General features: G+C 43.3%; 2 protein-coding genes and 1 pseudogene across 2 annotated transcripts; 1 reads left to right on the forward strand and 2 right to left on the reverse strand.

Annotated features, from left to right (window-relative positions):
• Positions 1-836: 836 nt before the first annotated feature.
• LOC121773540 (peroxidase 72-like) lies at positions 837-2,737 on the reverse strand. Its single transcript, XM_042170417.1, has 4 exons — positions 2,495-2,737; positions 2,015-2,206; positions 1,768-1,933; positions 837-1,436 (listed from the first exon to the last, which is right to left on the reverse strand). The coding sequence occupies exons 1-4, from the start codon at positions 2,720-2,722 to the stop codon at positions 1,021-1,023; spliced, it is 1,002 nt and encodes a 333-aa protein (XP_042026351.1). The 5' UTR covers positions 2,723-2,737; the 3' UTR covers positions 837-1,020.
• An 18,118-nt stretch (positions 2,738-20,855) lies between these two features.
• Positions 20,856-22,979, forward strand: LOC121773663 (pentatricopeptide repeat-containing protein At5g44230-like). Its single transcript, XM_042170561.1, has one exon. The coding sequence runs from the start codon at positions 20,903-20,905 to the stop codon at positions 22,913-22,915; it is 2,013 nt and encodes a 670-aa protein (XP_042026495.1). The 5' UTR covers positions 20,856-20,902; the 3' UTR covers positions 22,916-22,979.
• A 669-nt stretch (positions 22,980-23,648) lies between these two features.
• On the reverse strand, positions 23,649-24,665 carry LOC121774147 (annotated as a pseudogene).
• Between the last annotated feature and the right edge of the window lie 298 nt (positions 24,666-24,963).

Consider the following 24,963-nt stretch of genomic DNA (forward strand, 5'->3'; position numbering starts at 1 on the left):
ACTAGAGTAGCATGAAGCAATACTAAATCATCACGTAATTTAGCTGAAATAAAAATTGCCAAATACTACTTCATTTGTTAATAAGCTTAATTAGTACAGTACACTTTATTTGTGAGATTTCAATCTCAATAGACTTTAATTATCAAATGTCTTTTTCTTTAAGCTATTGTATCTGTATGTGTTATCTTCAAAATCAAATTCACGTATTTACCTAATCTCTTTAGCTCTTTGTTAGGGGAAAGAAAAATAGCCAACTCTACTTAATAAGCTTAAGTACTCCATTTGTGAGATTTCGCTCTGAATAGACTTAATCATCAACTGTCTTTTTAAGCTAGTAGTAGTAGTAGTATCTTTGTATGTGGGATGTGACAAATATTTTGTTGAGTAAAATGAAATAAAATTCAGGGTAAAAATAAATCAAATCTCAAATAATATAAAATACAAAATTGAATGCTACTACTACTTATGTTTAAATAAATCAATATATAAACTATTTATAAAACTAATCTTACAAAACTATAAGTTGTTAAGAAAAAGATAATTAACTCAAGAATACTTGGAGCACAAGTCTAATATTTAGTGTTCAAGAATATTTGAAGCACAAGTCTAATACTTAGTGCCCAAAAATATTTGGAGTACAAGCTTGGTAATCCCCTATATAAAGGGTGACATATCATTTTGGATGAAATGAAGTCCACAAAAATAATATGTCACCCTTTAATTTATGTAGTATTTACATTTTCCCATTTCAATTTCATTTTCAACATAAGTAAGCTAAGAAATGTAAAATAATCAAATATACCCCCATGAAATAAACTATTTATGAAATTAGCCGATGCATAAAAATAAAATTGACTGTAAAATGTAGATTGTACACAAGTACCCAACAATACATGAAGAAGAACAAAGTAAAAAAAATACAGCATTTATAAAATTTACTGAAAAATATAGAACATACTTAGCGATGGCGATCAACGTAGGAAAGTCGAAAAACACTGCAACAACTTAATTCAATCTTGATTATGAAGAAGACATCTTCCTGCAGTTGGTCCTGATCTCTCCTCTGCGCCCCGTCAATGGCGAAATGTTCCCCATTTTTACCATCGACTTAGCAAACTGGTCGAAGAAGAGTTCCTCGCTCTCTGCATATCTCTTCACCAGCTCCAGTGATTCTTCACTCTTGGTCACCAGCACTTGATCCGAGCTCAACAACCCCTTGTAGCTCAGCAGATTCTTGAAGTAGCTGTTGTCGAAGCTCGTCGGAGATACGAAGTCGAGGAAGAAGAGGTTCTGGTCGCCCCCGGACTGCGGGCACCTCGTGCGCAGCTGGGCTGAGTAGGCCCGATCCAAGCTCGAATCTGGCTTCCCCTTTCCTGTCTGGTTGTACAGCCTCTGCCTGAAGCTTGTGCACCTTGCATTCCCTATGGTGTGGCTTCCTGCAGATACCATCGTGTTAGAACTACCGCATGACTAATTTAATGTGCATGACTATTTTTAAGTGGCCAAATTATTAAATGTCATATACTAAAAGTGTAGATGTCATATTGTGATTTTTAGTTTGTTGAGGAACCGAATTGAAAACAAACGGTCTTATTTTCAATATAAGATATAATTTCACGTGGATTCTGGTACGCTTCCGCTTTAGGTTTCTATTATACTTTTTGTCTCGGTTTATCATAGTTAAGGTTGTGTTTCCAATCCAAAACATAGTAGTATTAATTTGAGAGAATAAATACCTAATAATTGCACTAAACGTATAAAGTTTACCGGATAATGCTACAAGATCAACAATGTTCAATCCTTTTAGCTTGAATTTGGTGAGGATTGTTTGGAAGGTGTTGTTTGGAGCTGGGATGTTGTTGTTTGAACCACTCAAACTTGCATCTCTTGAGTCCCTTCTCCCCAACGGAACCACCCAGCTCGGCCCACCAGCCTGCATGTGTTACATTTTCATGTTACATCTCGTATTTCGTTATATTTAGACATGGCCGGTCTAGGCCACATTATTACTCACTAAAATGGTGGAGTCTCTAGCGACTACAGCCAAAATATCTGCACACGAAACGGTTCGAGGGCAGGCTTTCTCGAGGGCTGATTTGATCTCATCAATCACATCGAATCCACGAACCGAATTCCTGTTGGGGATTGAGTTTTTCTCACTGGTCAAGCCACCACCGCTGTCCAAAAGTATTGATGCATCACATCCCTTCAAAACACATTCAATCAAGATTATTACACATATATATGTGACCAAATGAGAGCCACATCAAAATAAGAATGGTGAACCATATAAGTTCATTGATTCATTAATATCAGTTGGCATCACAAAACATATTAGTTGTTGACACTCACTATCACAAAAGCCTACTGATATTCATGAAACAGTGAACTGATATGTTTTGTGATGTCAACTGATATTAATAAATCAACTAACTGATATATAGGATTACGTTGGTTCATGTGTTTGTGGGCACATATATATAGTTGTGTGTACCTTAACGAAGCAGTCGTGGAAATGGAGCCGGAGGAGTGAGGCAGCCATGCGAGGCTCTTTAGCGACGGCTTTGGCAACGATGGATTTGACTATATGTAGAGCTTGTGGGCATGTTCGGTCGTAGAATTGTGGGTAGAGATAGCCTCCATTTGTGCTGTGGCAGAAGCAGAGAGGAGCAATTGCTACAAATGTGGTTACAATCAACAAAAAGTTGATGGAGTTTGCCATGTTTGTGTTGCTTGAGGAAAGGCTTGTTTGATGATATGGGAGATGGAAATGCTGAGTATTTATAGAGTTTACTTTTGTGTGTGAGAGAGAGATAGCAATTGGAGTTGGTAGGATTTTGAGTTGAATTGGTTACTGCCTCCATGATAGACATTAATCATCTTATTTAATTTTAATTTCGTATTTTTTAAGTTTGAGCAACGAAATATAAAATACGATGTTTTTGGATTTAAGTAAAAGACCAAGTCTATGAAATAGAGTGATAAATATGATAGAAGAAGTACATCACCTGCTCTGTTGACAAAAGGGGCTTCACTCAAATAATCATGGAGTAGTAGTTTATACAATATGCATCTAGCTAATATACAAGCTGCATATTACATTTAAAAAAAAATTCTATTTGTTTACTTATTCTTTTATTTTCTTCAATCAAAGAAAAAGGAAAAGAATATCTGAGAAACTTACTATGTATAGTAGGGCAACTGCTCCTCTGATTTTGTCAAAAGATATAGTACTACCATTCTCTATATCATACAGATTCTTATTAATAGTATTATTATATCGTAACGTGACGATTCGATTCATTTTGACTATTTTCTGTTCATCAATTGAATCGCGACCTTTTCAGCAAATTTACGTACAAATTATACAAACAAATGTAATGCTTCGTTATACTTGGTACTAGTTTTATTGGTTAGGTAAAGATGCTTGCAGTTATTTTCTAATTCAGAAATTGACCAAACATTGAAATGATTTTGATTTAAAAGGACTGAAGAGTAGAACAACGCAATCAAAAAAATGGAGGCCATTAAAATTGTTTAAACATGGATCAGGCGATTAGAGATCTTAATTTATTTGTTAGAAGTAGCACAAACAATCACAAACACAAAAGTGATGAATACATGAATTATTTCTCAATTCGATCCAATATGTGGGGTAATGCCACGTTATAAATTCACTGTATAATTTTTCGTATACTATTTACTAGGGTATAACCGTATAAGAGAACTACAAGTCATTAATACATATTTAGGGCTCGTTCGGTTGTGACGAATTACTCGTCACAATGAATTACTCATCCACGTTCGCTTCACATTAATTAAGCTTCCGTTTGTTGACTTCGTGGGTCTGTTGACTAAATACACGGTAGTGTATGGGCAATAATGTCCCTGATAATTTTTACATTTGTCACACACTACCCCAATAACATTTAGACGCGCAAATCCAAAATGTCAAATTTCATCTCCCCTCCAATTGTTGGTGGAGCTGGCGGTATAAAATGGTTGAGCATACACCACATGCCGACACTAAAGAAGTGAGCTTCCATCTAATCTCGTAAGTCGAAGTATCATGGAGTGCTTCACCCCTTTTATCGATGATTTAATCACCTTTTTTTCGTCGGTTAGGTCTTACAATTGTGTTTTGGATTTTGAAGGTTAATATGTCGCAGGCCATGGCTCTCTTGAGTAATGTGGGTGGTCGTGGCCATGACGGTGTGTAGGTTTATTTTACTTTTCCCCATCCAAAAAAAAATATGTTTTTCATATTAACGTGTTGTTCATTGCTTGTCCGCCTTGCAGGGGACCAAGATGTACCCCGTCAGAAATTCAAAAAAGGTGATCAGACTCGTGGAATGTGGAGCCACCGAGAAGAAGAAATTCTAGCTGCTTCCTTGGTTGAACTGGTTGCCCTTGGGTGGAAATCAGACAACAGTTTCAGGTGTGGATATCTTCAAAAGTGCGAGGATAGCATCTGACAAGAATTTTCCAAAACTGATCTGAAGGGAACCCCTCACATCGTGTCGAAAATAACTTCTTGGAAGAACAACTACAATCTACTTCGGGGTATACTGGATAGGACTGGAGTTGGTTTCAGTGTGAATGGAGACTATAAAATAGACATAGATGACAAGGAGTGGGAACATGTTGTTCAGGTGTGTATGTGAAACTTTTCAAGATTTGAATTTTTAATGACGTACGTATAATATTAACCGTGAGATACGGTGTTTAGCAACGGGAACCTAAGGCGAAGTTCATGCACAACAAGTCTTGGCCTTTCTGGGAGACATGGAAATGCATTTTCCAAAAGATCGGGCAACCGGAGCGGGAGCGGAGGCCGTCGCCGACGCTGCTAATAGGGTTCGTTCAGGCGTAGGTGTGCAAAGCGAGTGTGGTGAGACTGAGTCTCAAGCCGCGTATGAAGAAATCCCCCCTACTCAACATCATGATGATGAGGACGATCCAGTCGTCGATCCATACAGCTCCGCCAATAGTTAGAAACCAACTAGCAGAGCGAGGTTAGGTCGGAAACGTAAGGCTAGTGATAGCGATGGAGCACTCATGGGTTTTTGGCCAATCTACACGCGGATACCAATTCTAGGTTGGAGGTAATCTCGTCAAAGATAGGCTACGAATTTGATCTCGGAATGGCTCGACAAGCGGTGTATGAAAACCTTGGTGATGTTGAAGAACTCACCCTAGCGCAGAGGTACAAACTGTGTAACATCCTTTCCGACAAACCACAACGGTTAGAGGTGTTTATGGGAATGCCGCCGCAAGCACGTCTGAGTTATGTTCTCACGCTTTTGGAGGAGTAGAAAACAAAGTGTTATATTTAAGTAATATGTTGGTAGTGTTTGCATTTGCTTTAGTATGTTTTTCTTTGTGGTGTACCCTTGTGTTTAGGAAATATATTATGTACTGCAACTCCCATCCTAATTTTGCAATGAAAGTTCACTGCACTGGAAGTGTGCAAGGGTTTGGACGAATTGATGATTGTTGCACATTTTCATCTTGCAGTAACAAAACCCCAACTAACATTTTTCCCACGAAGACTAAACCACCTTACATACCCAAACATACATCCATTAAAAACATATTGCTCTAGCTATTCTAGAAGCACAACATACTAGACAACCATTTGAGTTCCACAACACAACCCATAAGTTTTTACCCGTTAACAACTTCAAAATAAGACTGTCGGTAGTCTACATAAGTTAGGGTTCTGATGGTTTGGCGAATTTTTGATGGTGATGAATGCAGGTAAATGCAGATCACGACACAGAGATTTACGTGGTTCGATTTACTGAGGTAAATCTACGTCCACGGGAAGAAAAGAGGGCAGAGTTGTATTGCTTGATCTGTTTTCTACAGCTTACAATACAGACTTGCTATTTGATATTTGATCTCTAGAGAGCGAGAGAGCCCTTTTCTATCTGATCTAAGTTCTATTTATACATTGAACTAAGATCGTGGCTTGCATCACCGCTAACTAGGTTGTGGATGTCGTGGAGGTCTTGAGATCCTGCATGGGTCCACTATCTCCTTGTTGGCTTGCAGGTTGACAACTGTACCACTAAATAGATCGTGTAGTGGAGGTCGTGGAGGTTCTGCATGAGTCCACTATCTCCCAGTTCGGTCGAATACTGAGACCGAACTGCTGAACTATTGCCGAGCAGCTTTTGCCGATCTGAGAGTAGAGCTTGACTGGTCGGCTTTTACCGAGCTGTAGGCTGGGGCCGAACTCTTTGGTAATGCCGAACTGATACTCTTGGCTTTGGGCCGATGGGCCGTCACTGCTGTTGGGCTTGTTTAGTCCGTACTCCATCACTACCCCCCCGAAAAGCGAAGTGAATCACTTCGGCGAAGCGAGTCACTTCGGCATTCTGGATAAAGGTACGGGGTAAGTTGATGTTTGTCCTCGGTCTTATGAAGTAAACTTCTTTGACCGGACTTGGTCCTTGGTCTTATGAAGTAAACTTCTTTGATCGGACTTGGTCCTTGGTCTGATGAAATAAACATCTTTGACCGGACTCGTCTTTGGTCTGATGAAATAAACATCTTTGACCGGACTCGTCTTTGGTCTGATGAAATAAACATCTTTGACCGGACTAAGCTTGTGTCCTAATTTGGCGAGTTTTATCGCTTGGATCGGACTTTCCCTTGTCCTAATTCGGCGAGTTTTATCGCGTGGATCGGACTTTCCCTTGTCCTAATTCAGGCAAGTTTTATCGCGTGAATCAGACTTTTGTTGCAGTTCGTTTCAGACGAAGTGCTTGATTCTTAAGCTGAATTGTGGTCTTGTATCCTCTTTAGAAGCTTGGACTTCACAATCGTTGGCTTATTGCAGTTCGTTTCAGACGAACTGCTTGTTTAAGCTGAATTGTGGTCTTGTATCCTCTTTAGAAGCTTTGACTTCACAATCGTTGGCTTATATATGTTCTAAGAAGGGGATCAGCCTTCGAAGAACAAGATACCTCAGTAACATTTGTAAGAGACGACACGCACAGAGACAGACAAAACACACAGACAAAACGCACAGAGACAAACAAAGACCAAGCAAACCAAAGAAAGCACATTGACCGAACAGGACTCAAGACTGACTGACCGGACTGTCTCTTACAAATGGAACTTCTTGAGGTTGGAAATGTGCCATGTTCGGGGTACCTGTTCTCCTGACATGTGAGCCAATTTGTAAGACCCTTTGCCGAGGACTTCTGACACCCGATACGGACCTTCCCATGTGGGTTCGAGCTTGCCCAGCTTTTCTGCTCGGCTTACTTCGTTGTTTCTCAAAACGAGATCTCCCACTTGAAATTGCAGCTTCTTCACCCTTTGGTTGTAATACCGGGCTACTTGCTCCTTGTACTTGGCTGCTTTTATGCATGCCAATTCTCTTCTTTCTTCGGCAAGATCTAGCTCGGCTCTCAGTCCGTCGTCATTCATTTCTGCTGAGAAATTTAGAGTTCGGGGACTGGGTATGCCGATCTCCACCGGAATCACGGCTTCAGTACCGTACACAAGACTGTACGGAGTTTCACCGTTGGAGGTTGTGGGTGTAGTTCGGTAGGACCATAGGACTTGAGGGAGATTTTCTACCCATTGTCCTTTGGCTTGTTCTAACCGAGCTTTTAACCCTTTCACCAGGATACGATTTGTTACCTCCGTTTGTCCGTTTGCTTGTGGATGAGAGACCGAAGTGAACCGCTGTTGAATATTCAGCTCTTGGCACCAATTCTTGAACGTCTTGTCGGTGAACTGAGTCCCGTTATCCGAGATGAGGATGTGGGGTATGCCAAATCGGCACACTATGTTCTTCCAGACGAAATCCAATGCCTTCGAGCTCGTTATCGTAGCTAATGGTTCAGCTTCCACCCACTTCGTAAAGTAGTCCACGGCAACGATTAGGAATTTTATTTGCCGAGGAGCTTGTGGTAGTGGTCCTACTATGTCTATACCCCATTGCATAAAAGGCCAAGGGCTTTGCATAGTGGATAGATCGGTCTGCGGCATCCTTGGGATATTTGCATGGATTTGGCACTTCGGGCATGTCTTGACGAGCTGCACTGCTTCTTGTACCAAGGTTGGCCAATAATATCCCCATCTTAGAACTTTTTTAGCTAAAGCTCTAGCTCCGATGTGGCTGCCGCACGATCCTTCATGAACTTCTCTGAGGATGTAGTCCGTCTCTTCTGGCCCTATACATCGTAATAACGGCTGAAGGTAGGACTTTCTGTATAAGACTCCTCCATGAAGTTCGTACCGAAGTGCTCGGCATGTGATTTTCCGAGCTTCTCTCTTATCCTCGGGCAGTTGTCCTTGATCTAGATACTGTAAGATCGGCGTCATCCAGTTCGGCGAGCTGGTTACTGAATGTACCTCAGCTTCATCAATGCTTCGATGCATCAATTCCTCCACCTTTGAGCTTGGACATGCGGCTAACTTACTTAAAGTATCTGCTCGGCTATTTTCTGCTCTGGGAATGCGGATTATCCGAAAATAAGAGAAACTTCGGCTAATGCTTTGCGCTTTGTCTAAATATTTCCTCATCCTCTCATCACGGGCTTCACTTGTACCCAACATGTGATTCACTATGACTTGTGAATCACAATGGATTTTGAGAGACTTGATACATAGACTTTGCGCTAGCTGGAGTCCGGCAAGGAGGGCTTCGTATTCGGCTTCGTTATTAGTGGTTGGGAATGAGAACCGAAGTGAATAGGTTACCTCGTGTCCATCGGGAGCGATAAGCAGAATACCAGCTCCACTTCCCGTTTTATTCGAAGCTCCATCTACGAATCCGCTCCAGCAGTCCGGCGGCTCTTCTTCGGATTCCAAGGGCTGTGCTAGTTCGGCATTGGCAGAATTTTTCTGTTCGGCAATGACAGGGATTGCTTGATCGAACTTGGCCTCTGCAAGAAAATCTGCCAAGGCTTGTCCCTTGATGGCTTTCCGAGGTAGGTACTCGATTGAGTGTTCTCCCAGCTCTATGGCCCATTTGGCGATTCTGCCTGATGCTTCTGGCTTGGTCAAAACTTGCCGAAGAGGCAGATCGGTTAAGACGCATACCTTGTGAGCATAGAAGTATGGCCGCAGTCTCCTTGCTGCATTTACTAACGCCAGAGCAATTTTTTCCAGAGGTTGATACCTTGTTTCTGGACCTCTTAATGCTCGGCTTGTAAAGTAGATGGGAAACTGCTTTAGGCCTTCTTCTCGTACAAGCACCGCGCTAATGGTTTGATCGGATGCCGCTAAGTATAAGAAAATCACTTCGGCATCTGTTGGAGCAGAGAGAATTGGAAGCTCGGCTAAATAACTTTTGAGCTCGTCAAAAGCCTTTTTCTGCTCGGCTCCCCACTCAAACTTTGGTGCCTTTTTTAACACTTTGAAGAACGGCAGTTGCTTTTCGGCTGCTTGGGAAAGGAATCTATTCAATGCGGCTAGACATCCAGTTAGTCTTTGCACATCGTGTATGGACTTCGGCATCGCCATGTTCTGAATAACTTGAACTTTTGAGGGATTTGCCTTGAGTCCGTCCTTTGAAACCCAACAACCCAGAAATTTTCCCGAATCTACCAAAAAGGTACATTTTTGGGGGTTGAGTTTGAGGTTGGCTTTTCGGAGCACGTCGAGAGTGGATTTGAGGTTGTCTTCGTACTCCGAAGTGCTTTTGCTTTTGACAACTATGTCGTCGACATACACTTCAACCTGTTTTCCGATTAGGTGCCGAAAAAGCTTGTCTACCATCCTTTGATAAGTGGCTCCGGCATTCTTTAAACCGAATGGCATCTTTTTATAAGCGAAAATGCCGAAATCGGTAATGAAAGCTGTTTTCGGAGCGTCACTCTCATCCATCAACACTTGGTGATATCCTTTGTATAAATCAAGAAAACAGAAAATTTCGAAGCCGATCAAAGCTTCTACTTTTTTATCTATATTCGGAAGGGGATAGCAATCTTTAGGACAGTGCTTGTTTAGATCGGTAAAATCTATGCACATCCGCCATCCTCCTTCTTTTTTCTTGATCATCACAGGATTGGCCACCCAAGAAGGATATTTCACCTCGAATAGTACATCCGCTTTTAGTAATTGGCGGACTTCGTCATGGATGACTTGGCTTCTTTCTGCCGCAAAGAGTCTTTGCTTCTGTTTTACTGGCCGGATTGAAGGATTAATATTTAACCGATGAGTGATTACCTCGGGGGGCACTCCGGTCATGTCCAACGGAGACCATGCAAAGACATCTTTGTACTCCTTGAGGAGCTGAATGGTCTTTTCCCGGAGTAGAGGCGTTCCTGCGAAGCCGATCTTGACCGTTCTGGATGGATCATCTTCGTATAACTGAACGGTCATTGAGTTCGGCTCTGAAGTGACTTCGGTCATCTCGCTTGCCTCTGACTCCGGTTGCTGTGATTGCTATGCTTGATGGTGCCGAACTGATTGCTCGGCACTTTTAAGCGCAATCTGCAGACATTCTTTTGCTCTCTTTTGATCACCTCGGATGACCGCTATCCCACCTTTAGTGGGGATCTTGATGGTGAGGTGATAAGTAGAGCAAACGGCCCGAACTGTGTTGAGCCAGTCTCTCCCCAGGATGATGTTGTACGGGGACCGAGCTTTCACCACAAAGAACTCGATCATCGTATTGGAGCTTGTAGGCGCTTTTCCCACCGTGATCGGAAGGCTGATAATACCTTCAGGGCGGGTGTCCTCCTGGGCGAAACTTTTCAGAGGAAGTGGAGCTGGACTGAGCCGAGCTGGATCCACTTCCATTTTATCGAAACATTCTTTAAAAAGAATGCTGACTGACGCTCCTGTATCCACAAATACTCTGTGGATCAGTTTGTTTGCCACTCCGGCTTGAATGACAATAGCGTCTTGGTGAGGAGAGATGGCTGGGACGGGATCGGCATCTGAAAATGTAATCACTTCGTCTTTCTTCAGCCTTTTATGTGTTGGCTCCTCTTGATTGGAACCTCTGCGTTCTGCTTTTAGGGACGACTTAGTCTTCCCGGCAGGGAGAGCATCAATAGTCTGGATTACTCCATCATATTGCGGCTCGTCGTCGTCTTCGGGATCCTCATGCCTTTTCGGATCCTGAGGATTGCAGTTCGCACCTCTCTGCCTTTTGTTCTTTTTCGGCTGCTTGCTTTGGTATTTTTTTAACGTTCCTGTTTTCACAAGAACATCAATACCTGCAGCCAAATTTCGGCACTCCTCGGTATCGTGACCGTGGGCTTGATGGAAGGAGCAATATTGATCCTGAGGTCGCCGCGCGGCTGATTTCGTCATCCGCTTTGGTTTTTCGAACATATCGGAATGTAGTTCGAAAATTTCCGCTCTTGACTTGTTTAATGGTACGAACTGAGCGGGCGGCTTCTCAGGATTGAGACGTGGCCCCAATCTGCCTTGTACCGGTGCCCTTTGAATTCTTTCAAAAGGAGTTCGGCGAGGAAGCACCTGGCTGCTTTGATCGGGCTTCTTTTTCTCTTCTCGGGATGAGCTGTCTAAAGACCGTTTTCGACGGTCTGCCTCATCCGCACGGGAAAACTGGTCCGCAATGTCCCACATTTCTTGAGCTGTTTGCGGACCGCACTCCACGAGCTTTCTGTAGAGAGCTCCGGGCAGGATTCCATTTTGGAATGCCGAAATGACAAGTAGATCATTGAGATTATCTACTTGTAGGCATTCCTTATGGAATCTCGTCAGGAAGTCGCTGATCTTTTCGTCGCGACCTTGACGTATAGAAAGCAGCTGAGCCGAAGTAATTCGGGCTTCCGCTTTCTGAAAGAACCTCCTGTGGAAAGCATCCATTAGATCTCGGTAGGATCTAATGCTGCCTTGAGGAAGGCTGTCGAACCACCTTCTGGCGTTCCCGATGAGCAGCTCGGGGAACAGCTTGCACATATGGACCTCATTGAGACCCTGGTTCGCCATATTATATTGATAGCATCCCAGGAAGTCATGAGGATCCACTAGCCCGTCATAAGTCATTGACGGTGTCCGGTAGTTCCGCGGCAAAGGAGTTCGGGTGATATCGTCCGAGAACGGAGTCTTTAATGCTCCGTACATGGCGAACCCGACATCTCTTCGGTACGGAGGAGATGGAGTTCTCCTGTGGTTCCGGTACCGAGGAGGAACAGGAACATGTCGGGGTTGAGGATTCTTTCTCCTGGAAGACACGTCACTACTGCGGTAGTGACTTTCATGTCTGGATGAGGAGGGAGAATCCGCCGTTGTCTTCTCCGGCTGTTGGCTCTTCTGCAGGAAGGTTAAGAACTCCTCCTGCTTCTCGGCCAAGAACAGCTTGACAGCTTCATTTAAATCGGGCTGCTGGGAAGACTCGGTGCGGTCTCTCCTGGAGTGGCTTGTTCCTTCTTCGTGAGAACCGGAGGTAGATGTCTCCCGAGGCCGTTTTTCAGACCTGCGAGCTGGACTAGCTTCCTCACGGTTATCACGAACGGTATTATGGGTGTTATGTGATCTGGTATGCATTTTTTTTTTTTGGGGTGGAAAAAGGATCAAAAATTCGCTTTATCACAAATTTGGTTCTCTGTTTCCCACAGACGGCGCCAGTGATGGTTTGGCGAATTTTTGATGGTGATGAATGCAGGTAAATGCAGATCACGACACAGAGATTTACGTGGTTCGATTTACTGAGGTAAATCTACGTCCACGGGAAGAAAAGAGGGCAGAGTTGTATTGCTTGATCTGTTTTCTACAGCTTACAATACAGACTTGCTATTTGATATTTGATCTCTAGAGAGCGAGAGAGCCCTTTTCTATCTGATCTAAGTTCTATTTATACATTGAACTAAGATCGTGGCTTGCATCACCGCTAACTAGGTTGTGGATGTCGTGGAGGTCTTGAGATCCTGCATGGGTCCACTATCTCCTTGTTGGCTTGCAGGTTGACAACTGTACCACTAAATAGATCGTGTAGTGGAGGTCGTGGAGGTTCTGCATGAGTCCACTATCTCCCAGTTCGGTCGAATACTGAGACCGAACTGCTGAACTATTGCCGAGCAGCTTTTGCCGATCTGAGAGTAGAGCTTGACTGGTCGGCTTTTACCGAGCTGTAGGCTGGGGCCGAACTCTTTGGTAATGCCGAACTGATACTCTTGGCTTTGGGCCGATGGGCCGTCACTGCTGTTGGGCTTGTTTAGTCCGTACTCCATCAGGTTCAATAGCGATAGCCTCCAAAAACCATAGTACCGACATTCTTCCCTAACTAAACTACATACGAACTTGGCGCCAAACCCCTAGTGGTGAATTTGAAGCACATGAGCTCCCGAAGGGAGACATTTGGGTGGTCTGGCCGCGTGAAATGTTCATGCCGTGATGAGCATGAGGTAGACGTCGGTTTTGCTGGCTGCTACTATGAAAATTTCCCTCGGTGACATCAACAAACGGGAGAACACCCGGTGGTGTCGTTGACAACCTATCAGTGGACGTACCTTCGTCGAATACGAGCTTGCGGCATGCAGATAGTTTTGGGACAACAACATGAGAGTTGACCTCTTCCTCATCAGCGTCGACTACCATATAGTCTGTGTCGGTAGAGTACATCCTCCCGAGGAGAAATATCTACAACGTCCAACATTTGCACATAATTGGCTCCGAAGCCGGTTGAACTCCGGCTCGTCGTGATAGTTGTAAGCAGCCTCGAAAGGGTTTGACTGCGTCAAAAGCAAAACGTCATTACAACCATATCACACAACCCTACAACGCGTAACCTAGAATGCGAAAAAAAAGATTCATGCAAGAATCACCTCAAATTTTTTTACCCAAATGCAATTTGCAGTGTGGACAAACTGATCAACCCTATCCCAATAAGTGGCCTTCGTTTTGATCAAATCGTTGAATGTTTGGTATCGCAAGGTAAGAAAACCGACTCGGTTAACCACGTCAGGGTATGTGAACACTTCTCCACACCAAGCATGAATCTGTGCCGCAGCGATCGTGAAGAAGTACGGTGGAAATTCGACTACCTTCCAATCAGACTCATGCTTTAGATGCATGAGCGTGTCGATCAGTCTTGCATCTAGTTTAGAACTCGATTTCTCAGTACACAAAAAATGGGATTGTAATGGGACATCCAACACAACATCTGGATAAATTTTTTATTGCATGGTGCTATTTTACCTTGTAACGAATGTGCTATTTCACACATATATATACACAAGTACGTTACTATTTTTGTGAATGACACTCAACCAATAATCCATCATTACCCCCCTCCCCATAGTGCAATGTATTGTCAGCATCCTATCCCATCTCGTCGAATAAGATTGTGGTTGAGATTCACCAAATCTGCATTGAAGCAAACAACACATTTACTCCACCTCTCGAACACCCCATTGACTTCAAATAAAGTTGTCATGTACTGATTACACACCTCGGTGAACGTGAATGGGGTGGTGTATGGGATTGCGGATGGTGTTGTGATCGATGATATGGGGAACCGAGGATAGCATAATTTTGGGTCATATTTCAAGTAACATCTTTTGTAGTAGAATTTGGTGATTAATTTGCTTATGTTTTGTGCACCAATGTAATGACCATTAATCCTTGTTATTAATCATTTGTCCCTTTTGGGTGGCAGATACGTTTACGCAGTACGTTTACAACTAAAGTGTATATAGAAACGTTTGGTTGTGGGTGGGACAAAGGTCGACATGAGAGCACACATATATGTAGTTACACCACCCAAATGTAGTTGATATCTTTCATAATATTGCACAAAATTAAGGCATCCGACTTACAAGTGCGGTAGTTTACATATTACTCCGGAACAACGAGAACGAAACTACGCATACCCAAGACACACCGACCTTAACACGAAACATGCCGCTGGACACAACAACATAGAAAGATAAAAACAAACAAGTACACAAACAAACATCTAAGACCAACAAGCTTCAAGTCCGCCATACATTACATCCAGCTCTTGAGGGGCCACATTCGCCGTCGTTGTCATCGTCATCAGGCCGGAAAATTCGGGAGAGTTTCGCATACTCCGGCTCATCACGGAGGTAGTAAGCCACAACCAAATCATCTGCCTGCAGCCAGCGTAGATACAAAAACATGTCAAACAAAACTCATGTTAAACACATATGTAATGTAGGCATTGGCCATAATCATGTCTTCCCAAGTTTCAGTACTAGCCTTGACATACTCTTCCTCCACTTCTCAACTCGCGCTGGGATAGTTGATGACAAACTTGAAGCTCTTGTAGCGTTCTTCAAGGAACGCAATACTTTCCTTGGTATCCCTTTTAAAATAGCAAAACTCAAACTTATCTTTCAGAAGGTCATAAGCCATACAAATGAAAGCGTCGGAGAAATCTTCGCGACCGCCAGCGGCTTTGGCCTTCTCTTTGGCCTTTATCATCAGATCAAGTAGGAGCTTTTCATCGTCGTCGGTCCATCCGCCGCTGTACAAATAGCGATGTTGGGAGTACGGTAACCCAACTGGCAGTTCGTCTTCCGGAAGAATTGAGAGAAGTTCTAGCTGGTTAACCGGAGGCATTTTCAAAACGGTCGGGGTGTTAAGAATTAAATGAGAATGCGTTTTGGAAGTAATGAGGTTGAATGGCCTTGTGTATGCCCCAAAATCCACCTTAGACGGAAAAGTGAATTTCGGTGCTATAAATCGCAAGAATTAGGATTTTAGGCGAATAATTCGACATAATTAACATAATTTTTTTTTGACAATTTGATAAATTATGGAGTACTGAAATACCAGTCTTAGATAAGTCTAAGAAAAGATACGCGAGCAAAGAGTTGAGTTTTAAAGTGTTTTAGTACGTTCTTGAGAAAAGTCTTCGATTAGAGATTTTCGATGATATAACGGTCCGAAAATTAGTAAATTTGAAATAGTTAAAAGTGCAATAGAGCCCTAGAATTAAATTAGAAGACTTACGGTTTGAGAATTTGTGTGTTGGGTTAGTAGGAAATTATAAGGTTTGGAAATGTGTTTATATTGATTTTTAATGCTATATCTAAGTATAAGCGTAGGTTTTTGAAATAAAATGAAAAATAAAATAAAATATAGTTAAAGATAAAGAAAACAAAAGGGAATTTGAGAGAAATCTGGAACTTAGAGCATCTCCAATGGTAATAGGCAGCCATAGGCTAGCCACAAACTCCTCCTGTCACATCATCAGCACTAAAAACTCCTCCTGCCACATCAGGACAAGCAACTGGACAAGCAATAGGCTAGCCACAATAAACAAAATTATAAAAAACAAATAATTAACAATCACACAAAATACGGAATTAAATTTACAACACAGATACTGGAAAATTCAATAATAATAGTAATATTAAAAAAAGTACATTAATTAAAAAAAATTACATTAATTTAAAAAAAAACCCATCTTCCACACACGAGCCCCCGCCTCTGCCTCACTCCTCGTGGTCGTCGCCGTCATCGCCGCCGTTGTCGCCGCTATCCGGGACCCCCAAATCTGCGGCATCTAAGCCCGCGTCTGAGCCCCACAACTGTGCCGAGGCAGCATCCAAATCGACCCGCATACTCTCGAGCATTGAGTGAAGAAACCTCTTCTCCACGGGGTCAGTTGCCGCCCTCCATTCAGCTAAGATCTTGTGCATCTGAGCCCGCGTTTGTTGACGCGTGAAGAAGGCGAGCTCGGTTGGCGACTTGCCAACATGGGGGATGCCGACTGGACCTCCTGGGACCCCTGGGCGACCCCCCTCGCTACCTGTTGCGCCCGCCTTTGATCAACTGGGCGAGTGCGGCGAGTAAACGATGGAGGGGACGGGAACTCCTGAACATCCTCGGGGAGGTCGTGGGAACCGCCGCTGCTGCCGCTGTAATCACCGGCATAGTTCAGTCGCTGCTTCTTCGGCCAGCCAGCATCGACACCTGCCCGAAACTTCTCGGAGTCCATCAGCACCTTATAGAAGTTCCAGTAGGTGAACTCCTTATAAAGCCCGGGCACGGGGAAGACTTCTCCGCTATCCTCATGCAGTCCTCGTCGGTTTGGCCACTGGTCTGCATGCGGAGGGCGTTGGTGTACAAGCCCGAAAATCGGGAGACCGCAGCCCTGATTCGGTCCCACCCTTTCCGACACTCCTCCCCGTTGTGTGGCCTTCCCTCCGGGCAAAATACCTTGTAGGCTGCTGATATTTTAGCCCACAAGTTGACGATCCTTTGATTGTTCGAATGGAGGGGATCATCGCACACACTCACCCAAACCATGGACAACACGACGTTCTCCGCATCCGTCCACTTTCTCAATGCCAGGCTGTCGTCATCAGCCGGCTGCGACGACTCGCCGACCACCCTTTTGCCCTTCCCTTTGCCCTTCTTCTTCTTTGGTGCGCCCCGACCCCGCCCTACTCCCCCTGTTTAAACGGGAGTGTCCGCATCCTCGAGATCTATCTAGGGTTGGCAATTTTTGACAAGACACGATAATCCGACACGGATCCGCATGAAATTATTGGGTTTGGATCAAGCTTTATTGGGTTTGTGTCCTTATCAGGTTGACTCATTAAGAACCCGATAATTCCGGGTTGGGTTCGGGTTGGATGCAGGTTGGATGCGGGTAACCCATTATGAAATAATATTATTATTTTTATTATTATTAAAAAATATATTTTACTTTAATTTTTAAATTTATTGTAAATCAGGTTTAAATCATATATAAAACAGATTTTAATCGTGTAAATTAGGTTGAAAAATAAGGTTTGATCGTGTAATATTAGATTTAATCCTGTAATATTAGGTTATAATCGTGTAATATCAGGTTCAGGTCGATATCGTGTTGTGTCAACCTAAATTATAACTTGTCGTTAACGGGTTCGTGTCGGATGCGGGTCGTGTTCAAGTTTGAAAGTAGCAGGTTGGGTTCGTGTTCGGGTTTAGAGTTTTCTTAACAGGTCGGATTCGGGTTAGGCTTTATTGGGTTGGGTCGTTATCAGGTTGACCCGATAATGACCCAATCCGCACGATTTGCCACCCCTAGATCTATCCCCAACTCCTCTAAGGAGAAAGTATCACACCAAGTGAACTGCGTCTCCGATGGGGTCGATGTGTGCGAAGAAGCAGTCAAAAAATCAAGACTGGGGCGATAGACATTGTCCCCCCCCGGACGTCCCCTGCATCCCCGGCTGCCACCCCAGCATCATCTACATCCCGGGTTGCATCCCCGGTACCCCCTGCCCGCCCTGCATCCTCTGTCATCCCGGCATACAACCCCCGGCTACCATCCCGGGCATCATTTGCTGCCAAGGGTACATGTAGTACCCGACCATCGGACCCCATCCACCTCCCACAGGTACCGTGGGAGTTTGAGACCCGCTCGTCACTGGAGTAGACTCGTTGTTGTTCTCCATTTTGCTTTATTGCTCTTGTACAGAAATTAAGTGAGAGAGAAAACTCGTTAAAACAAGCGGTGCGAATGAAAATGACGTGCAAATCGCGTATATATAGTGTTTCAAAAAAAAGTGTTGGCCGATCGCTCGCCGATCGCCCGCCTACAATGGCGGCTAGCCGATCGACGAGCGCATCGGCCAGCATTTGCCGAAATTCTCGGTGTTTTTCCGCTCGCCGCCTATAATGGTTCGACTAGCAGACCGGCTAGCGCCGGGAATCGGTTAGCCGGTCCGCTAGCCTCCATTGGAGATGCTCTTACGGGAATAATCATTCCTAACAATTTCTATTAACTCACACACAGAGGTAGATATATACACACACAGTGACACAAACAGGGAGATAGCCCTCCACCGGCGTCGTCGTGCCTCCATCAATTGTGGCGCCCCTCCTCGTCCCCCTCTCTGCATCTGTATCAGATAAATCATTCTCTCTACACCCACACACGAATGCTTCCATCTTTCTGTGCAGCGGCTTTCCGGCCGATTCCACCGCCACCATCGTCGGTTTTTGGCAAATCCAGGCTAGATTTGTCTCCTTTTTGTGTAAGCAACCTCCCTATATATTTTATTTATTCAATTTTGGATTCAAAGTGAAGCTAGGATTTAGATTCATGCTTTTCCTTGTTTCAATTTTAAACAAATTAAGTGCAAATTCAACCTTTACTAATTCTCTTCCTATATATGGCGAGGCAGGTGAATTTGAAGGAAAAGTATGACTTGATGTGTGAATGTAGTGTTAGCTTAGAATTCTAAAATACTAGGGAAATTGTGTTGCTACTTTGATTAGCTCAAGTAATTGTCATACTAGCATAAATTAATCTTAAATAGGAAAAAGTATGTATTTTAGTTGGTGGAATGTTTGGGACAACCCATAGGTAAGGCAAGATTTTGATGATTCTTGCATATTTTGATTAAAGAGGTTCAAGATGAGTTTAGTAATGATGTTTTGAGAGTTTTTGATATATGTTTAAATCAAAGTTGAGTGCGTATAGTGAAATCTTGATGCTATATTGTTTTAGTTAATTTAGAACTCAAGTTTGTAAGATTTTAATTATATTTTGGTTATAAAATGTTGGTTTGGAGTTCTGAACAAGGATAAGAATATTAATAAGCTAGCTATATTAGTACAACCAGAACAACTGCCATGAAGACCAACATAATCAATGATGGATTGGCATTCCGTTGTGATCCATTTCGTTACAGCCATGTCGACAATGACGCTCAACATAAAGAGAACCTGAGTTGTTGGCCATTTGTTTTCGATCACCAATTCCGAGACAATAAGTTGCCCGAAACTCATCACACCACTTTGACCCCAGATGATCACCATTGACCGGACATTTGAAGTAATTTTGCCTGCGCATTTCTAGTTGTTTTGCCCGCGCAGCGCATTACCATATTGCCTTGGCCACATGGGCATTGTGGTGCATATTCTGTCATTGCAAACGCTGCAATGCAAAAGGCAAATAATAGGATGAAGGCAATAAAAATATGATAAATGACATGGAACAAAAAGCAACTAACTTCAAGCATGGCGTTAAATACATGCATAGGGTTTAAAGTTAATAGGTCCCAACACGAAAACTACAAAGCGAACTAAGCATGTTGTCTATTGTTCCGCATCATTTGGGAAACTCAGTCCATGCGGTGGTTGGCTCAACATGGTCGACGTAATCTACTTCGTCAGCATCGTAAGTGTTAGGGGGGAATTCACCAAATCCATCTATCTGGGCTTCAATCGGGTCAACGGGCATCTCCCGGCGGATGAAGTTATGCAACAGGAAACAAGCCATAATGAGCCAGATCTATGTAGCAGAGCAGATTTGCAATATCAAGTGGGGAGCAATAAATATTTGTGTCGAAAATAAGTGCGGGCCCTTGGCCATGCATATATTTATTCGGAACACCAAACCGCCTTTATTGACCATTTTTCGGGTCTATTATGCCCATTTAGCAAACATCGAACGAACCCTTAGTCTAAGTTACATATAGAAAGGAAATCTTGGATTGATTTACTTTATTTTCCTATCCATAATCAACAATCTTCTATTCGAAGACTCTGACAAATCAAAACACAGTATCTCCTTAATCTCCTTCATGAATCTGATTATCATCTCCAAACCTTTTCAAAAGTTCCAACCAAGTAGTACTATTATAGCTATTTACTTTTTTTTGTCTCTTTTTTTGTTTTTGTTTTTTTTACAATTTTAGTCATTGATCAAATTTATTTTGAAATTTAAAATTCAACTAATTGCACATTAAATTTTAAGTTATATTGTAGTAATTTTAAAAACTTTGTTTAAGAAAATTATAAATTATAATCATATGAGTCTTAGTATTATTTATTAGCATTATTTTAATTTATTTTTTTCTTTTTTTTTATAAATCTAAGATGCTTTAATATTTATACGTTATATTCATAGAGAACTGCACGTGGCAACATTACTGTTTGAATTTTGGAGCTGAAAAGAAGCTTCAAACTAACTTTTTCTGAGTATTGTGTAATGGTTTCACTCTCGAAGAAGCTGATTGCGCCCATACTCAAATCGTATTGTGTAATGGTTTCACTCTCGAAGAAGCTGATTGCGCCCATACTCAAATCTTCATCCTTCATCTCCACAGTCGCCAAGTTTCACGACGACCACCTCCCATTCATCCCCTTCTCCCACCTCCAAAAAATCAAACACTTGGAATGCCAACTCGTTTCCACACTCGAACATTGCAGAAGCCCTGCCCAAATCAAGCAAACCCACGCTTACATAATCCGAAAATGCCTCCATCAATCCTCCTACATAATCGCCAAGCTCATCCGAATGCTATCCAAATTCAATGTCTCCACAAAATCATACGCCGCCTCTGTTTTCTCCGAGGTGAGACACCCCAATGCGTTTCTGTACACTGCTTTAATCAGGGGTTATTTGGTTGACGGGATGCTAAAAGAGTCGATCCTCGTATACAATTCGATGCGCGGAAGAGGTTTGATTCCCTTGTCCTTCACTATCGCGGCGCTGCTGAAGGGATCTGCGAGCGAATCGGATGCCAATTTTGGGCGGCAGATTCACGGAGAGAGTGTGAAATTAGGTGGATTTGGTGCGGATTTGTTTGTGGTTAATGCTTTGATCGATATGTATGTGAAATGCGGGGATTTGGATTGCGGGCGGAAGGTGTTTGACGAAATGCCTGAACGAGATTTGATCTCTTGGACTACGCTTATCGATGCTTATGCGAAGGCGGCGGAGATGGATTGCGCGGATGAGCTTTTTAGCGCCATGCCGGTGAAGGATATGGTGGCGTGGACCGCGATGGTGACCGGCTTCGTGCAGAATGCCAAGCCCAGGGAGGCGTTGGAGTGCTTCGAGAGAATGCAGAGCGCCGGTGTCCAGACAGACGAGGTCACGTTGGTCGGAGTTATAAACGCGTGCGCTCAATTGGGCGCGGTTAAGCACGCGTACTGGGTTAGAGACGTAGCTGTGAGATGTGGCTTCGACCCTGCACACGACGCTCATGTAGGTTCTGCGTTAATCGACATGTATTCGAAATGCGGATGTCTGGAAGAAGCATATGGTGTTTTCAACTCATTGCAAAGGAAGAATGTCTACTCCTATAGCTCTATGATCATTGGTTTCGCAATGCACGGCCGCGCCACCTCAGCAATCGAGCTTTTTCGCGAGATGACGACGACGACAGATGTAAAGCCAAATTCGGTGACATTCTTGGGAGTTCTGACTGCTTGTAGCCATGGAGGTATGGTGGAGCAGGGGAAGCTCTTTTTCGACGAAATGAAGGAGAAACACGGCATCTCACCCTCCGTGGATCACTACAACACCATGGTGGATATGCTTGGAAGAAGGGGGAGGTTGAAGGAAGCGCTTAGCCTCATCAAAGCCATGCCTATGGAGGCGAATGGCGGCGTGTGGGGGGCTCTCCTAGGAGCAAGCCGGGTCCACGGAGATGCAAGCATTGCAGAGGAAGCAGCAGGGCATCTCTTCAAGCTCGAGCCGGGGAACATAGGGAACTATATATTATTATGCGAGGCTTATGCAAAAGCGGGGAGGTGGGAGGACGTGGCGAGGGTGAGGAGGGAGATGAGGGCGAAGGGGCTGAGGAAGAAGGCGGGGGTGGCGTGTAGCTGGGTGGAAGGGGAGAGGGGGGAGGTGCAAGTGTTCTACGCGGGAGAGTGGACGCATCCGAGGAGTGGGGAGGTGAAGGGGGTGTTGGAGGAGGTGGCGGAGAGGGCGGGGTACGAGGCGAGGGTGGGGGGAGTGGTGTATGATGTGGAAGAGGAGGAGAAGAGGAGGATTTTGATGGGGCATAGTGAGAAGATGGCGTTGGCGTATGCGGTGATGGTGGGGGGACAGGGGACTGTGAGGATTGTGAAGAATTTGAGAATATGTGAGGATTGTCATGTGTTTATGTGTGGGGTGTCGAGGGTGATTGGGAGGGATATTTTGGTTAGGGATAATTTCAGGTTTCATCACTTTCGTCATGGGCTTTGTTCCTGTTCGGATTTTTGGTGAAGTACTATTTATAGTTGATAAAAATGTGTTTTCTTCTTGACAATACTATGATAAATAAAATGCTTTTCCCCTTCTAACATCTGGATCTTGAATTAAAGAAATGCACATTAGCCTAATACTAATAGATAGAATGGCTAAGGTATGAAACCAAGAGTCTCGGATTCATTTTTAATAAAATAGAATGGGCTAATATACAATACGGTTTCTCTAATTGGAGCCACGTTTGTGATGTGCAGTCCAATTTTACTTCATATGGAATATTAATGGAAAACAAAAAGGTGGTCAAACTCATCCGATTACTAGAGAGTTAAATACAGGTAACTGAACAAATCACATGTTTTCGCCTCAGGATTTGGGATAAGAGTTATCACCAAAATCAATTAGACACTTGCCACAATTTCATTTGTTGGCGTTGAAATGGTGAAAAAATCAATTGTCAAAAGTTTAATTTATAAGATTCTAAGATGATTGAAAATCGCTGAAGTTATATATGTGAGAGTTATAAAGGTATATACTCGGCCGAAAGATGGAAGAAAAATTCATTATTTGCATTAAATTTCGCATGTCACTCAAAATTTGTGGAGTGGCTCACATAGCAAAATTAGTGACAAATACTCAAATTCTTGATGTTTTTATTTGGATTAAAAGTGGAGTATGCTTGTATGATGGTTGCAATAGACAAAAGTAGCAAGGAATTTGTAAAGTAAAAAGTGATAATAGTATTGATGTCACACAAAAGAAGACTTGTCCAAATAGAAATACACACACAAAGGCCACTCCTCGAGAAATGGCTTATTATGGCTACTATGCATACACTGCATTATTCATGTATGTATGTATGTATATATATGTTCAATGATGGCCGGGAAGCTTCTCCTTGATCTTGTCCATGATTCCCTTCTTCTCATGATGCTCTTGCTCATACCCCACCCCAGTGGTGCCTGTTCCAGTGCCAGTGCCAGTGCCGGTGCCGTAGTCATGCTCATCCGTGGTCTTGCTGCCAGGAAGCTTCTCCTTCATCTTCTCCTTAATCCCCTTCTTCCTTCTCCCACCTTGCCCATCATCCTCCTGCACACCCAAATTAATCCTAATTTACTCAAAAGAACTTCATATAAAACATTAATTTGTTTGGGGAAAGCAAATTGACACAAAGGTAAAGTGTCTTGTTAATAAGGCATGGTAAATAAAAAAATTTCTTTTTAATTAAGACATGATAAATAATAAGAATAAATCAAGTAAGAAGAATAGTCAGTCATTTTTGCTAAAAATAGAAATCACTCAAACTATATTAAAACTTTCCAAAATAAAAAATACTCAATTAAGCGTTTGAAAAAAAAAGCTATGATCATACCGAGCTACTGGAGCTGCTGGAGCGGCGGTGGTGGCCGCCACCAGTTGCCATACCAGTACTAAGGCCATGAGTGGGATGAGCCCCGGTGGTCCCCGGAGCTCCTACGCCGTGAGTGCCAAACGCCCCAGTGGTGCCGTACTGATCAGTTGTACGCCCCAGTGGTGCCCGTTCCACCGGTGCCAGTGGTCCCATGAGTTAGCCCTACGCCGGTGGTTCCGTGGCCGGTGTGAGTGCCGTACTCTCCGGCGGTGGCTCCTCCGGGGCGTTGGACGGGGTTGCCGTACTCGTCAGTATGGCAGATGGGGTTGCCATACTCGTCGGTCTGCCTGCCGTATTGCGCCATCTTTCCTCTTTGAATTGAAACTTGATTGGATTTATGTTAGTAAACACAAGAGCTGCTGTTTGTAGCAATGGTGGAATGAGAGAACGAAATGCATATATATATATATATATATAGTCTATAGAGAGAGAGAGAGACACGTAGGTAGGTTTAAGTGAGTTGTTCTTCGGAGAGGAGGTTTTCGACATGTGTCGCATTTCGGCGTAGCAGCGGTTGCGGATAAGCACACGCATTTTTTTTAATTTTTCTGTAAATCTAATCCTCTTCTTGTATTTTTAATTATGACAAACCATCATTCATGCAAATGCTTACACAAATGATAAGCATCGCAATCAAGGAACAACGATGAAAAGCACC

Source organism: Salvia splendens, chromosome 17, assembly GCF_004379255.2.
Source record: "Salvia splendens isolate huo1 chromosome 17, SspV2, whole genome shotgun sequence".
In the NCBI taxonomy this organism is placed as follows: Eukaryota; Viridiplantae; Streptophyta; class Magnoliopsida; order Lamiales; family Lamiaceae; genus Salvia; species Salvia splendens.